This window comes from Corapipo altera, unplaced genomic scaffold (assembly GCF_003945725.1).
Source record: "Corapipo altera isolate COAL_440 unplaced genomic scaffold, ASM394572v1 239, whole genome shotgun sequence".
Taxonomy (NCBI): domain Eukaryota; kingdom Metazoa; phylum Chordata; class Aves; order Passeriformes; family Pipridae; genus Corapipo; species Corapipo altera.
The window spans coordinates 3,727,484-3,743,137 of NW_020884938.1; the positions used below are offsets into that span (position 1 = coordinate 3,727,484).

General features: G+C 43.8%; 1 protein-coding gene across 3 annotated transcripts; it reads right to left on the minus strand.

Moving 5' to 3' along the window:
• Positions 1–524: 524 nt before the first annotated feature.
• Positions 525–14,756, minus strand: A4GALT (alpha 1,4-galactosyltransferase (P blood group)). Of its 3 annotated transcripts, XM_027660806.1 has the most exons (3): positions 14,728–14,756; positions 3,088–3,198; positions 525–1,992 (listed from the first exon to the last, which is right to left on the minus strand). In XM_027660806.1, exon 3 carries the CDS (start codon positions 1,948–1,950, stop codon positions 859–861), a length of 1,092 nt encoding a protein of 363 aa, XP_027516607.1. In that variant the 5' UTR covers positions 1,951–1,992; positions 3,088–3,198; positions 14,728–14,756; the 3' UTR covers positions 525–858. The 3 variants fall into 3 exon arrangements, with proteins under 3 accessions (XP_027516607.1, XP_027516606.1, XP_027516608.1); XM_027660805.1 differs by lacking the exons at positions 3,088–3,198; positions 14,728–14,756 and adding an exon at positions 3,580–3,595 and having other exon boundaries at positions 525–1,970; XM_027660807.1 differs by lacking the exon at positions 14,728–14,756 and having other exon boundaries at positions 3,088–3,209.
• Positions 14,757–15,654: the final 898 nt, after the last annotated feature.

Below are 15,654 nucleotides of genomic sequence, written 5' to 3' on the forward strand. Positions count from 1 at the left end.
TCATATAAGAAAGACATTAAGCCATTAGAGAGTGTCCAAAGGAGGACAATGAAGATGGTGAAGGGCCTTGATTTGAACGCGTGTGAGGACATTGAGGGCACTTGGTGTGTTCAGCTGGAGAAGAGGAGACTGAGGGGAGACCTCACTGCAGTTACAACTTCCTTGGGAGGGGAAGAGGAGGGGCAGGGACTGAGCTCTGCTCTGTGGGGACCAGTGACAGGACCCCCGGGAATGGCCTGAAGTTGTGTCAGGGGAAGTTCAGGTTGGATATTAGGAAAAGGTTCTTCCCCCAGAGTGTGGTTGGGCACTGAACAGGCTCCCCAGGGCAGTGGGCAAAGCACTAAGGCTGACAGAGCTCAAGGAGTGTTTGCATGATACTCTCAGGCATAGGGTGTGACTCTTGGGGATGGTCCTGTGCAGGGCCAGGAGTTGGACTCGATGATCCTTGTGGATCCCTTCCAACTCGGAATATTCTGTGATATTCTGTAAATGCTGCAGAGACCAAGCCAAGGGTTCCTAAAGCTCTTGAAACTGCATGAGAGACTGCTCAGGCCTTGATACACAGGAGGAACAGCTGAGAGAACAGCTGAGAGAACAGCAACAGAGGACCAACTGAGAGACGCTGATGAATGGGTACAACCTTCCCTGCAGCACCAAGTGTCCTGAAGGACAAGAGAGGCTGAACTCAGGCTCTGGTGAACATTTGAAGGTCTGAGGCAGATATCGGAAATGGTACAAAATCACAGAGCTGTTACATGGAACATCTGCTCCCTGGTCTAGAAAACAACTCTGTGGAAGGTCAAAGGCACTCAGTTTGCTTTAGGTTGGGGAACTTCTCTGCTGCCAAGGGCCCACAGGTCACATTGCAGGCCTTGACTGCTCTTGAGAGTCCTGTTTCATCTTTGCATAGGTGGCAGGGCAGAACTGAGAATAGAGCTGAGCCAGCAGAGCCTGGGAAGGGATCTCTAGCCTGGTCCTGTGGTTCATTTGATTCCATATGTGCACTGCATAGGTGTTCTTCAGGAGTCTGTGAAGCTCCGAGGCACTGGTTGCCTCAAATAACTTCTTCCAGTCCTGCCAGGGAATAGGATAAACTGCTTCTGGGTCAAGAGCCCTCACCCCTTTGCAGCTCATGCTCTGAATAGTCCTGACAGGGCACCACTTCTTGAAGACACGTGTTAGGAGATGTGGGCCCTGGTGTCCCCAGATCCAGGCATTGTAGTTCTTCACAAAGTCTTTCATGCAAAGTGCCATGAACCTGTGCTTGGGCTTAAAGGACAAAAAGGCCCCGTTCAGTTCATCCTCACTCTGTATCCCGAGGGAATTGGTGAGGTTCTGTAAGTTCCTAAGCACAATGAAGTCTGTATCGAGGTAGATGCCACCAAATTTCCACATGAGGACAATTCTGCAGGCATCAGACAGGACGGGTAGGAAATAAGGCTCCCAGCGCCGCAGAGGCCACAAGTACCACTTCTTCAGAGGCGTTCCAGAAAAGAGCTCTGGCAAGTCCAGAGGCCTGATTTCCACGTTGGGGAAGCAGCTCAGCAAGGAGAAAACCCAGTGTTTGAGTAAGGAGGCATTTCCTTTTGCCAAGCCTTTCATGAGCACGACAACACTTGTCCCGGGGTGTGTCCTGGCCGCTGACTCCACAGAGCACGAGAACAGGTAACCTGGGTTAGTCCGCTCCGAGGTCTCCACGAAAAACACGTTCCCTCTGGAAGGAGAGGGCTCCCCAGCATTTGGAAGGGAAAAAGGCACAGAGTGAGCACAGTTGAATTCCCCAGGCAGGTCGTAGAGGCCACTGCCGTAGGAGTCCTCCGCGATTCTCCAGTACAACGTGAGGTAGGCAAAGGATATCAACATGAGGGTGAGGATGAACAGAGCCCTGTGCTTGTGGCTCAGCAGCACCCTGGGCAGCTTTAGCAGAGAGTTGGGCATCCTGAGCATCATCTCTCCGGCCAGAGCCTGCTCTCCTGAGACTGCTGTCGGGACCTAAATGAAAGGAAAGAAGAAACAGACTCTGACAGACATGGCAGCAGACCACAAGCCTTGCTTCACGGTTGGGTGCCATCTTTATAGGTGCACAACAAACTCTGGGAAGAGCATTAGAAGCCTTATCTATCATCTTCCAGAATTTCAGGCCATTCTGGACATGAGATATATATGCAAAATGACCTGGGGCTACTGAAATAGGAGTGCTCCTTATGAACATTCCTGGAGCTCTGTCAACAGACATTGTGTGGAGCTGCTGCCCTGACAGCTGTCTCCCATGATGAGTTTTTTCTCCTGATCCACAACGTGTCCTTCCCCCCAAACCAAACAGTCTCCCAGGCTGTTGAACCAGCAGTTGCTGCCTTTTGAAACCAACCACCCACCCCTACAGAGAGCCTCGGTCATTTTTCATGGCACAGCAGCCTAGTGGAATGGATGGATAGTGGGAGGGGAATGGATACATGGCAACTCTGGACAGACGCAGAAAATTAAGGACAAGAACTGCCTTGGTAAAGCAAGTTTCAAGGCTGCTTCCCAACCCTACAAAGCCATGCTGGATATGACCTGCTCAGCTCTTCCAGTGGATCCTGGTGATGGATATACAGTTCCCCTACCCTCCTGCCCTTACTCCCTCTCTTCTTCTGGCAAAAGGGAGGGATGGAGAGGAATAGATTATTAATGATGCAGCAACAAACAGGTAAATCATTCTAGTGCCTTCTCAGCATTTGCATCAGCATTTCTGCCCTTTCCTCCCCATAAAATGAAGTTAAAGCATAACCAGCACCCTCTGGACCCACCATTGAGGCCCCAAAGGTCGATGCACAAAAGCACATGAAGAAGCAGCAAGGGAAGATTGTGGAATGCCACAGGACCAGAAGAAATGGCCTCAAGTTGGGCCAGGGAAGGTTTAGAGTGGACATTAGGAGATATTTACTCACTGAGTTATCAAGCATTGGCACAGGCTGCCCAGGAAAGTGGTCACCATCCCTGGAGGTATTTAACAGACATGTAGGTCTGGCACTTAGGGACTTGGTTAAGTGGTGGACTTGGCAGAGCAAGGCTTGGGGTTGGACCCAAAGAAAACAAGAGACTCACCTGCCTGTGCTTTCAAAACATCAGAGAATTCACTGCTCAGCTGGACAAGATTTTTAACAGGTCAGTGTCTCTAAGAGCACCTACAACTCTGTGGTCTGGCACTTCCTTCTTCTGGAAAGAAAAGGTGGAAGATGGAGTCTGAAGTGACAAACACAGTGGTAGGTGTGTAAATTTGCTACAAATTCAGTAACAAAACCAGAGAGGAGGAAAAGGTCCTGCAAAGTGCTGCTGCATACCCAGGTAGGGGTTTGGGACAATAAATATCACTGATCACAAGCAGCAGGAGAAAACAGCTGAAGATCTCCATTTTCTCCTGATTTACATTATTAACAAGAGTAGAAGAGGTAAGATCTGGCAATACCAGCATTCAGCAGGCAACTAATCAGTCAGGCAAATAGAAACAGAGTGGTGCCAAACAGGGGATTTCGGGGAATTAGTTTTTAGCGTTTTACCAACAACGTTAGAGCTCCTCCTTCTGACCTTGCAGGCAACGGCAGACCAAGCACATGTGAATATTTGAGGCAAGATGAGAGCTGCTTCTAAGGTGTTTAATTTCTGCTTTTACAAACCTAGTGTGACTGTCCTGGTCACTCCCCAAGTGTAGATCTCTGAAGCTCAAAGTGTAGATTTAATAAGATATATTACAGTAGATGAAAGAGTAGAGCTGAGTTTATCTTCCAAAAAGTCCAACAGCTTTTAACATTGTGAAATAAGCTGTGCAAATGCACAAAGTTTAATTGAAGGGTTCTGTCACCAATGTGCCAAGGTGTCCCTCAAACTCCACGTAGTGAAAGCGGTGCCAGGTTCTTAACAAAGTTAAAAAGCAGTAACTTTTCACGAGGAATATGTTCTTTAAAGAAATTTTTGTCTGAAAGATGCAAAACATTTAAGTGTCTTCTCTGCTTTAATCTCTGTTTACCTTTTGGTAAAAGGTTGCATAATTTAAAAGAAATAAAATAAATACAATGCAATATAGTAAAAGCAGAAGTTCCGTGAGACAAACCAAAAACGTGCAAAATGTAACAGAGAACTATATTATGCTTGCTATAGAGAGCTATAGGTCAGTTTGGTAACGGAACAGAATTTTCCATTTCAGAATTTCAGATTAATCACTCCTCAGCTGGGGGGGAAAGGGAAAATCTCTGGTGAGATTTTTTTTCCTCAGTCATTTTTTTTAATCTCTGTTGAACAAAAGCCTTGTTGTTCTATGATTTTTCCAACACGCCTCCAGTTTCTCAGACTGGCAACTTTGGAGTGTCTCTACACTTCCTCTAGGCAATAACACATCACCTGGTATCATATATTGTCCTCTAGCAACACCCTTCCCTTTGTGGTAATATCTCTTTCCAAAAGTTACCTGTCAAATTCTTTAAAGAAGAAAAATGGGTGACTCTAAGTGCCATCTCATCATTTACCAACTTGCAAGGATCTCAAATGATCCTGAGTATTTCTTAGTGAAGCTCCATAAGCACAAATAAAACACTACAGCCTGATGTCTTCCATGTAGTTTCAGGATGCTGGGGCTTCACTGTGCCAAACCAAGGTCCCTGGGAATGGAGCAGTGAAGGGTTTCATCCTGGTGGGAGCACCAAGCAACGCGGTGAGCGCGCTGGAGGGAGGAAAGATGCACTGCAAGACACAAAGGGGAGCAGGAGCACTTACACACAGACCTGGGTAGAGAAAGGCTGCCAAAATGAGGAACCCAGTACAGTCTGCAGTCAGATTCTTTCCATTCTAGTACAGGAGAATCATATTCAGCACCGTGTCAAGAAAAGTTTCCCAATGGATTTTTTGTAAGCTCTTTTGGGTCTTCTTTACCTGAAAGGAGCAATTTTGCACCTCACAGCTTTTAGCTTTTTGGGAAGCACACCACATAACCCCCTTATCAATACTTAAGATGGAAGGGAAGGCAGAATTTGGCTGCAGAAAGCTTCTGGAAAGGGCAACCAGACAAAATGGAGATGTTATCCGTGGGTCAGCCAGGAAACTGATACAGCTTTGTGCCACCAAAAAGTAGTTTCCTATTACTGCATGTCTGTAGAAAGCCATGCACACTCCTTGTGTGCATGTGCATAAAATTTAAGTCTAAACATTATTTAACCCTCACAGCTCAAGAGAGAATACTGGCACATGGCTAGAAGAGGAGCATCTCTTTGGAAGGAGATGCACATCCGAGGAGACTGCGAGAATAAAGACATCAGAATTACCCCTGGTCACAAAGGGAGCAAATCCTGCTACCCCACAGTACCACTGTTAACTACAAATTTGTGCAAGAGTTTCACAGCAGGTCCTGCACTGAAGATGCTGTCCTCTTTTCCAGGGAGTCAGTCACCCATGGCATCCAGCAGCATTAATAAGTGAAGAGATAGAGTGCAGTAGAGCATATTCGTGATTAAACACTTCAAGCCCATTAGGCTTGAAATTTTTTTACTTTGTCTAATCTGAATGATCCTTTTTTTCTCTGTTTTTAAAATCAAGAGACATGCCAGAAAGGAAAGATGGTCCAACAGCAGGCTACACATGGATTCAGGGGATTTCTGATTATTTTGCTGTTCTGGGACAAGTTTCTTACAGACCAAGGAACAGGTCACTTAAAATTGATGTGTAGTCTCACCTCTGATTTGAAATGATAGTGAAGTCAATGTCTGAATTTCTTCAAGGATTTCAGGGGTTGTTTTTCTGTCTCTAACACAATCTTTCTCCTGTTAATGTTGAAGAAGTAGTTTCCTATCTGACAGAGCAACATATTGAAGATTGGATGACATTAACCCATGCACCTTGCACAGATGGGAGGTTTTATGCAATTGTACAAAAAAATAAGAATGTGAACATTTTGCTTTTTAACAGAAAAATCTGAATAAACATGATTATACTTAATTCTTTGCTGGCAGGGCAGTGGTGGAATCTGAAGTTCCACCAGACAGCATTTAAAGTGTTGGGCAGAGTTCCCAGCCCCAGCCGAAGATAATTTTAAAAGCCAGTAGAGACAGCAAAGAAGTGAGTTGGTAGCATATCACCTGTTCCCCAGTGAAAGCACCACCGAAAATAAGAATTGTGAGTCTGTTCCTGTGTTGCTGGGTTGTTCAGATTTCAGGGGTTTTAAAGTATTTATTTGGTCAGGAGTGCCTGTGAGAGAAAAAAAAAACAAAACACAAGCTCAAGATGAGAGCAGAGGGAGGAATCACAAAGCCAGAAGACACCTCTTGACAAGCATGGGAAGCACAACCCTTAGGGAGCTAAATGACAGTACAGCTACACTGATTTACTGAGGGTAAAGTCTCCAGTCTCTCCTGCCATCACATACTAGACCTTGATCCAAACCACAAGGGCACTGCCAGCAAGGCACACCCAGCACCAGGTACTGCCCATCTGGCCTCACCTCTACATATGGAACATCTGTATGGTTTTATATGGTAACTGTGACTGGCACAGAGGCTTCTCCCTGTACCAGTAACCAAACAAATCAAGATGGAAGTAGAATTACTCCTAAGCACCTTGTGCCAATATATCTGCTGATGTCATGACAAAGGAAAGGTGATGGCTAATTGTTGTTAAGCAAGTGGCCCCAGTCGCTTCCTCCTCATGCTCTTGATGCTCCTCTGAACCTGCTGTGACTGGCCTTGCACCAAAAGGCCAGTTCTGCTGAAGGTTTTGATGTTCTTCCTTGTTTAGCTCCTCAAACTGGTGACACAGGCACAAATATTGGCACAGAAAGAGATTCCAGAACAGGCATCCAGGAGGCTGCATCATTCTAGTGTCACCCAACACAGCTCCATGGTAACACCAAACTGGACACCAAGGCCTTCACTACAGAACTTGGCCCTGTGAAAGCCCTGAACAGGAAAAATGTCATTGGAGCCACTCTTAGATGGATGGAGCAAATGCCTTGAGAGTCAGTAGAAATCCAGTGAGAAAGAAAACTTGAGGCACAGGTACCAGCTGCTCCCTGAACTACACACATAAAACTAATTCCTGGCAGGCAGACTGCTGCTCAGTCATCATCATGCTGTCCTGCCATTTTTGTGTGGCCAAGCAGGGCATATGAACAAGAAAAGGGTATTCACATACAACTCACTAGTCAGTGCTTCCTCCTACAGTGCCAGTGACTCAAGACATTGATGGAATTGCTACAAGAACCCAAAACAGGGGAATTCGTGTTTCTTAATATTCGCTCCTCTGACTTCCACTGCAATGAACCCCATGAATAACAGTGCAAACCCCTCTAAGTTCAGCAGAAGCTAGAGAGCGTTCCCTTAGGGTTAAGAAGCATCCAGTCTATTCCAAGAAACCTCTCATGCATTAGAAAACAACACATTCACTTAACTAGGATAGTTCATTTTTAGCCAAAGCTTCCAAACTCCCCTTCTTTCAGCAGCATTACTAGTTTTAGGTTACTACAGTTACAAGAGTTACATATTTTCTTATGCCTCTTCGGTAGGTGCTTTCTTCCCCCTCTCAACACAGTGTGATAAATAAATAATTGTGATTTGTGAAACAAATGAGTGATTACATCAAAATAAAACAAATGGATTGTAAAACTTAATTACACCCCCCTAAAGAAATAAAACAGACCCTTACAAGGTCAAGAGGCCTAAAACCTCCTTACTATCCTAAGAATAAAATATAGTAGAACTTTAAATCTTTAGGCACCTGTTCATCCAAGAATGCATGAATTATGACCGGTTGTAGAGATAACACTTCTAGCTTTAGCTGTAAGAAAACCCATATATTAAATACTTAGCAAAAACCTGTAGAATGTATATGATATAATTAATATGCATGCAGTAGCTAAGATAAATGCTAAATGTACCCTGTAGTATGTGTGCAGATTTGGGAAACTGGTCCCCATCTCTGTCACCCAGCCGGCTGCTTGCTTTTTCCGTATAATAAACTATTATTCAAAAACTTATAGAAACTCGAGACTTTATCACAATTGGTGACTTTCCTGACGTGATGTTCTCTAAGCCCTGCTGGGTTAATTAGTACTCAGAACGGAACGGGGGCCCCCGCTGAATTCAGCGGCCTATTTCGGGTCTAATTTTCCACAGGACCGGAGTAACACGTTATATGGTAAAAGCAAGGATTGCTCCCAGATTGCTGCAGCAAAAAGGGCCCATAATTGTCGTGCACAAAGACCCAGGGAAGAACAATGGACTGTGAGTATTCCCTGGTTGGGCGGATAAAAGAGGTCAAAGTGAATGAGTGAATGAGACGCAGCTTTGCTGCAAAGTGATTGCAGTAGCCCTTCTAACTGCGTTTCTTTCTCCGTGCGAACGGAACAGCCAGTGACCGGGTGAAGTGAGAGAATTGGTGATTGGACCTCTGGGGTCAGTGGAAAAGTCTTAAGGAGAGACCTTTGTGTCAGCGGGGAGAGTTTAGAAGGGATCCCAGAGAGTCGGTGGAGAGATTCTAGAAGGGACCTCGGAAAACTATGGGGCAAGGATTCAGTAAGAAACGTAGCCTCAAGAGAAAAGGGAGCAAGCAGGCATTGCCCAACCAGGCATTGCTGGATATTACCCCTACCAGTCCTTTGGGGGTAATGATATCAAATCGGGGAGATATTGAGAATATTAGTAAGTTAACCAAAGAAAGGCCAATAGAAAAGAGATCAAAAGAAGCGAAATGGGAACTATTAAGTAACTTACCTCTCCCCTATAACCCTTCTTATCTTTTACAAACTCCCTCGGTTGTAGTTCCCACAGCCCCAAAAAATACTCCCCCTCCCTCTCCACAACTTCCCTTGGCTGTAAACCTCACGGCCCTATTAAATCAGGGGTATGGAAGTCCCAAAAGAACTAAAGCCCAAAGAAAAAAACAGACAGCCCCAAGAAATGTCAGAGCCTTTTTAGTAGATCAAGAAAGCTCTAGTGAAGAAGACAAAAGTTCAAAAACAACGAAAGAAATAGGGAAACTGATAGAAGACCTCTTGGGAGTAGCTGAACAATTAAACAAATTCTTAGGACTCGATGGGGAATGTAACTCAGCCCTGACTAAGTACTGTACTTCCTTGACCCAAAGAAACAAAAAGGCTGTTCCCCGTGAGAAAAATGTCAAAAAGGCATTTAAAGATCAGCAAGAAAAAAATAAAACCCCTATTACCTGGTTAGAAAGACTAAAGAAAAAATTACAGCAATATTTAGGCATTAGTCCTGATACACCAGCTGGCCTAATATTGTTGAAAGTCCACTTTATAAATTATGCCTGGAGTGATACTAAAAGAGAACTAAAGAAATTAGATGGATGGGAGAAAGGGGAGCTCAAAGACTTACTGAGAGAAGCCCAAAAAGTATACATAAGCAGACCCCAACAAATTGTTTCAAGAGACCAGGCAGTAAAATGTTTTTATTGTAAAAGAAAAGGTCATCTAAAAAGAAATTGTCTGAAAAGACAGAGAGACTTGAAACTGTTTGAATAAAATAAATGAGATTAAAAGTGTCAAGAGCTCTATTTTCCAAGAATAACACACTGTAACCACCTCTTGACAAAACTGAATTAAAACCTCAAGGTGAAAAATATAAATTCATAGTAAAGACTGAATCTAATCGAAAAGATATAAGCAAAGTTCCCCAAAATTATAAAGCCAGTAAAACTACAATCAAAGTGATTAGAACAAAGAGAATAAATTCACAATACCTCTCGAAAAACAAGTTTAAATTTTGCAGTTTATTTCAAGCACTGGAGAGAACGACTAGACCTTCCCTTTTGCACTATTAGCCCACGTGAAACACGCCGGGATCAGCCTAGCAACCTGTCCGAGCAGTGCCCCAAACCCTGTGATAAACAGACAGATCTCTGTAGGGAGTGGGCTCACACTGTCAGTGCCCCCCGCGCTCACCAACGCCAGACCCCCCCTGAGCCCGGCTGCCGGCGGCCTGCCCGTGCTGAGTCATCTACCTTGCCCTGGTACACGAGCTGTGTGCCATCGTAGAGTCCCAACACACACCCCGGAGACACACCGCAGAGTGAACTCTCAGCTTCAGCTCTTGGCTGCTGCTTCTCTGTCTTCCCCGAGTGGGAGGAGGGAGGAAGGGGGGAAACTGAAGAGGTGTCCTGCAGGAGCAGGACGAGAGAGTCTATAACTTTAATTTTGGTGACTTGAGAAGAAGAAAGTTATTTCTGTAATATACTTTGTCCTTTAGAACAACAAACACCAGGTCCTAAAAGTATGTATATGTATGCAGTTGAATGTCTTCACCCATATTTGCAGTTAAATTTGGAGAAGGTTTTGAACAGTGATAAAGAGAAAGGAGGAGGAAGAGAGAAAGTGATTGATTTCTGCTGTGTTGGAAGCCCTGCTGTAGTGGGTCTGTGGTTGTGTTTGTCAATGTAGTAGGAGAAAGCGTGTGAGGTTTTTTTACTGTAAAAAATCTGATTTTAGAGGAGCTGGTATGTGTTCTCAAGTGATAAAATGGATTATTTTGCTTACCTGTGTCTCAAGGTTGGCACTTTTAGAGATCCTCACCCATTAAACAAGCTAACATGGGGGGGGGGGGCTGTAGTGAAATAAGAAGGGGAACCACTGCTTTACTCTTGATATGGGTTGGAAATTAACTATTTATAAAAAGTTCATTTCAGCAGACAGACCTGGTAACCGAGCAAAGACACCAAAACTCGGACTGGAGGTGGTATGGATGAAAAAGATTTTTGTGCGAAAATGAACAAATACCAATCTCCAAAAAGTGATGCATATACAAAATTGAAGTGCAATTTTGAATAATACTGTCAGAACACTAGATAATACCATGAATATTATATTTATCTTTTGTTATCTTCTGATTTGTAAATATTCTGTCCTGGCAGTTTAACAACATTTTATACTTCCTGATTACTACAGCTATCCTGGGAAAAGGGGAGCAGGGAGAGAATTTATTAACTCCTTTTTACCTGGAGGTGGAGGAAGGGGGGGCTAGACCAAATCCTAAGGGGCTCTGCTGAGTCCTAAAAGGCTATAAATAGCCCCAAGATCCCCAATACAAAAAAGCTAAAAGAAAAAAATCAGGAAGCATAATTCTAATCAATACAAGAGCTGCATTTTAGGTATTAATCAAACTTTAGTACCCACTGCTGTAAGTTTTGTATCGATAAGGGGAGCCATGGGTCAAACAGAAAAAGCTCATTTCTTGAAACCTTTCAAATACAAATTAGGAAAGCAATTTGAAATCCACAGATTCTTATATGTGCCAAACTCACCAGTTTGTTTACTGAGAAAAGACTTATGAGAGCCATTGAAAGTTGAAATTAAATTTGAACAGAACAACATAAAATTCAAAGTAAAAAGGAGCAATTGATTGAGATTTTAAATCTTGCCCTAATAGAGACTCAAAGTTCAAGCAGCATACATGAAGAAGTAACGGATCAAACTATGAGCTTCGGAAACTCCAAGAAGAGCAAAAATAACATTGTCAATTGAAGTAAAAGTTAAATTAGGGGCACAGCCAATAAAGATTAAACAATATCCCCTAAAACAGAGAATAAGGAAAGGATTCAACACAATAAAGAAAAGTTTATTAAACATGACTTATTATTAAAAAATATAAATCAAAATATAATACCCCCATCTTACCAGTAAAGGAACCTGATGGGAAGTATAAGATAGTGCAAGATCTTAGAGCAATAAATAAGATAACTAAAGGCTTGCACCTCATAGTAGCAAATCCATATACACTGCTGACTAAATTAACACCAGAGCTAAAATAGTTTACTGTCCTGGATCTAAAGGATGCTTTCTTCTGCCTGCCCTGGAGCCCTGAAAGTTAATCACTACTCGCTTTTAAATGAGAAAATCCTCGCACGAGAAAGAAAATCCAAAATAATGTGTATTGAATGAACTGTTAACATAGTAAACTGTCTCAGATTAATTGAGTACTAAGAGCTATACAACAAGTCTCCTACCTCGATTATGAAAATGCTGCAAGACAACGAACCCTAAAAACAGCAAAGAAAGAATCTATCTGCCAGACTCCTCGGCCGCAGAAAAAGGAAGAGCTCCAAACATTACTCAGAAGAACCGAATAATGTCATTTATAGATCTACGGCTATGGACTTCTAGTAAAGCTCCTGCGTGAACTCATAAAGGTGAGTCCAACATACTCACTTGGGGTAAAGAAACTGATAAAGCTTTTCATAAGCTAAAACAACACTGATGAGGGCTCCAGCCCTTGATTTAAATCACTGGCTTTCACCTCAGCGCTTTCTGAAATACCAAGCCACAAAATAAATCAATCCAGCTTTTTCTTCAAGAAGCCACCAAAAATACAGTTGCACATGACTGCTTAGAGACAATAAGAGCAACGTACTCCAGCAAACCAGACTTGAAAGAAGAAGCCCTGAAACATGCTAAAGACTTCTGGTTCACAGAAAAAATTTCGTCTAGAAAAGAGGACGTAAAGCTAGATATGCAATAACCACGATAAATGAAGTAATAAAGGCAAGAGCCCTCCTGTCAATACCTTAACTTGAAAAACAGAGATTATAACACTTCAGTTGTTAGAAAAGTTGCTATTATGCACTGAAAAGCTCACAAAAAAAAAGGGTGTTACTGACCATGAAAGAAGAAATGCCATGGATGACCGGAGGAAAAAAGGGCAGTAAAAGCAGAAGAAAGCAAAGTCCAGTATTTGATCCCTGATGGTAAAATTCAAATTCAGTAGTCAAATACAGAGCCTAGATACTCTAAAGAAGACTGAAAGTTAATCCAGAATTTAAGAGGAAAAATAGAAGAAAAACAAATGGGCCAAGACACCACAGGGTGAGTTAGTAATATCCTCTTCTATTTTATGAGCACTTATCATAACAGAACACAAGAAAACACATTAGGAGCAGAAGCTCTATACAAATATCTAAGCCAAAATATAGTAACACAAAATCTCTATACCATTGTGAGACAGGAGACGCATAGCAAAATTCAACTAAGACAAATAGAAAAAATAATTTTCCAAGACAGAAATGGTAAATCGATTTTTAGAACTACCCAAAAAAAGAGGGGTATAGATATTTGCTTGTTCTCAATGACACTTTTTCAGGTTGACCTAAGGCATATCCTTGTCAAACTAATCTAGCCAGAAACATAATAAAAGTACTATTAAAAATTATATTGTACATTTATAAAAACAACTTAAAATATTAAAGAGCTAATCCTCGAAACAAGCTTGTAACCTCGAGAGGCCAATTCATAGTTATACCTAGAGATTATACATATGTAAGATATTTTACAGGTGAACCCCTGGAGCCGAAGTGAAAAATCTATATCAAGTGATGCTAATTACACAAACTGCAATCAAAATTTAAAAAAGCAACTTCCTTAAATACATTACACCAAAGTCAAGAAAACGCCAAGATCTGTGAAGACAACATTGCCAACAGAAAATTTAAAATAAAATTAAGACATAAACCAACGAATGGAAACGTAAAGATATTTTTGAAACTTTTGACTCTATTACTGTATACAATAACTAAGACAAAATATACAAAGTTAATATTATAAAAATCAAAAAGTCACGAATCAATAAGTTAATAATAAAAAAAAGGGAAGGAATTGTGATAAATAAATAATTGTGATTCGTGAAACAAATGGGTGACTACATCAAAATAAAACAAATGGATTGTAAAACTTAATTACACCCCCCTAAAGAAATAAAACAGACCCTTACAAGGTCAAGAGGCCTAAAACCTCCTTACTATCCTAAGAATAAAATATAGTAGAACTTTAAATCTTTAGGCGCCTGTTCATCCAAGAATGCATGAATTATGACCGGTTGTAGAGATAACACTTCTAGCTTTAGCTGTAAAAAACCCCATATATTAAATACTTAGCAAAAACCTGTAGACTGTATATGATATAATTAATATGCATGAAGTAGCTAAGATAAATACTAAATGTACCCTGTAGTATGTGTGCAGATTTGGGAAACTGGTCCCCATCTCTGTCACCCAGCCAGCTGCTTGCTTTTTCCGTATAATAAACTATTATTCAAAAACTTATAGAAACTCAAGACTTTCTTTAGCACAACAGCGAGCTTTTCTACAGCTCGATTTTGATCTTTCCTGCTCGGACTCCATCATTTTCCAGGGCTGGGGACACGACGGCCAACGGCACCCTCCCCGCTCACCAGCTCTGCCTTTCCACCCTCCCAGCCAAGCCAGCCCATCACTGCTGGCAGAGCAGAATCCCACATTTCTCCATCTCATCTCACCCTTTTCTCCTCGTCCTCCCACTGTGCTGCTGCCACTCTCCTGGACCCACAGCTCCAGCGTCCAACCAGTCCTTCCGAGCAGGATAGAGCCCTTTAACCACAACCCTCACCTCACAGAGCTGCGCAGGGATCCGAGAGGGGCTCCCCATCACATCCCTCAGCACAAATGCCTCGCCCCCTCCAGGAGGGAGCCCTCCCTGTCCGCAGAGCCTGACTGTCAACACAGAGCCAGCTCAGGGCTGCCCAGGAGTCCCTCAGCCCGGGGTTCCCGCTGCCCCCTCCGGCGGGCAAGGCGGCTCCAGCTGGGGGCCGGAGACACACTCTGCTCGTGGAAAAGTTCCCCGTGGAAAAATACAACTTTCCCCGTGCGCGACGGGAGGGAGAAGCCGCCCAGACCCGTCTCACGGGCAACCCGAGACCCGCGTCCCTGCCGCAGCCCCGGGCTCACCTCCGTGCTCGCCGAGACGAGCGGCTTCATCCACCGCCCGAGCATCACAGCACCCACCCTCTTCCACCCTCCTCCGCCCTTGCCCCTCGATCCCGCCTCCGGACGGGCCCCTCCCGGGACCGCCCCGCCGAGTCTGATCGGAGAGAGCCGGCGAGAACGTCCCCGGTACCCGCCTGAGCCGCCCCCTGCCCCGGCGTCACCCCCGCGACGGCACCGAGGGGCGGCCTCTACCCGGGCACTGCCGCTTTCGGCGTTTTTAATTCACGACGTATCACTTAAAATTGCCGTAAGGCTTTCCCCCTCCCCCCTCGCTGTCTCCTTCCCACCTCAAGGAATTTGTCCTCGGACCAACGCGTCTTATTGCAATTGCACTTGTCGTCGTGGGTGGTGCACCTGACCTGTAGGTGGCTTTTGAGACGGGCACGGGGGTGAAACACACCGTGGTCAGAGACCTCCCGACCTGACGGGCTGCTAAACTACGGGCAGGAGGAGCGGCTGGGGACGGTGGCAACTTCTCACAGCGGTTGGTGAGGTGGGGAGATGATTTACAAAGTTGACACGAGTCACTAAAAAAAAAAAAACCTAAAAAAACCCCAAAACCCCCACGTTTTCCCCGCAGTCTAGTGATCTGAAATTGCCTCCCCCAATAATGTTACACTATTTCTTTTGTAAGAACAGCTCTTAATCAAATTTGAAGTTAAAATGGATTTCAAGATGTTTTTGTCTGCCCAGCTGAGTGGAATTTAAACTAATGAGACAAAGTTGCTACTGAAGGTGTCACTGCTCACTCTCCTCGGAGGGAGCGTTTGGACGAGATGATCTCCTGAGATCCCTTCCCATCCCAATCTTTCTGCATTTCTGAGCTGCGCGGGCAGCACCCTCAGCAGCCCGTTGTGCTGAGTCCAGGGATGCTGTTCTTCACCTGGT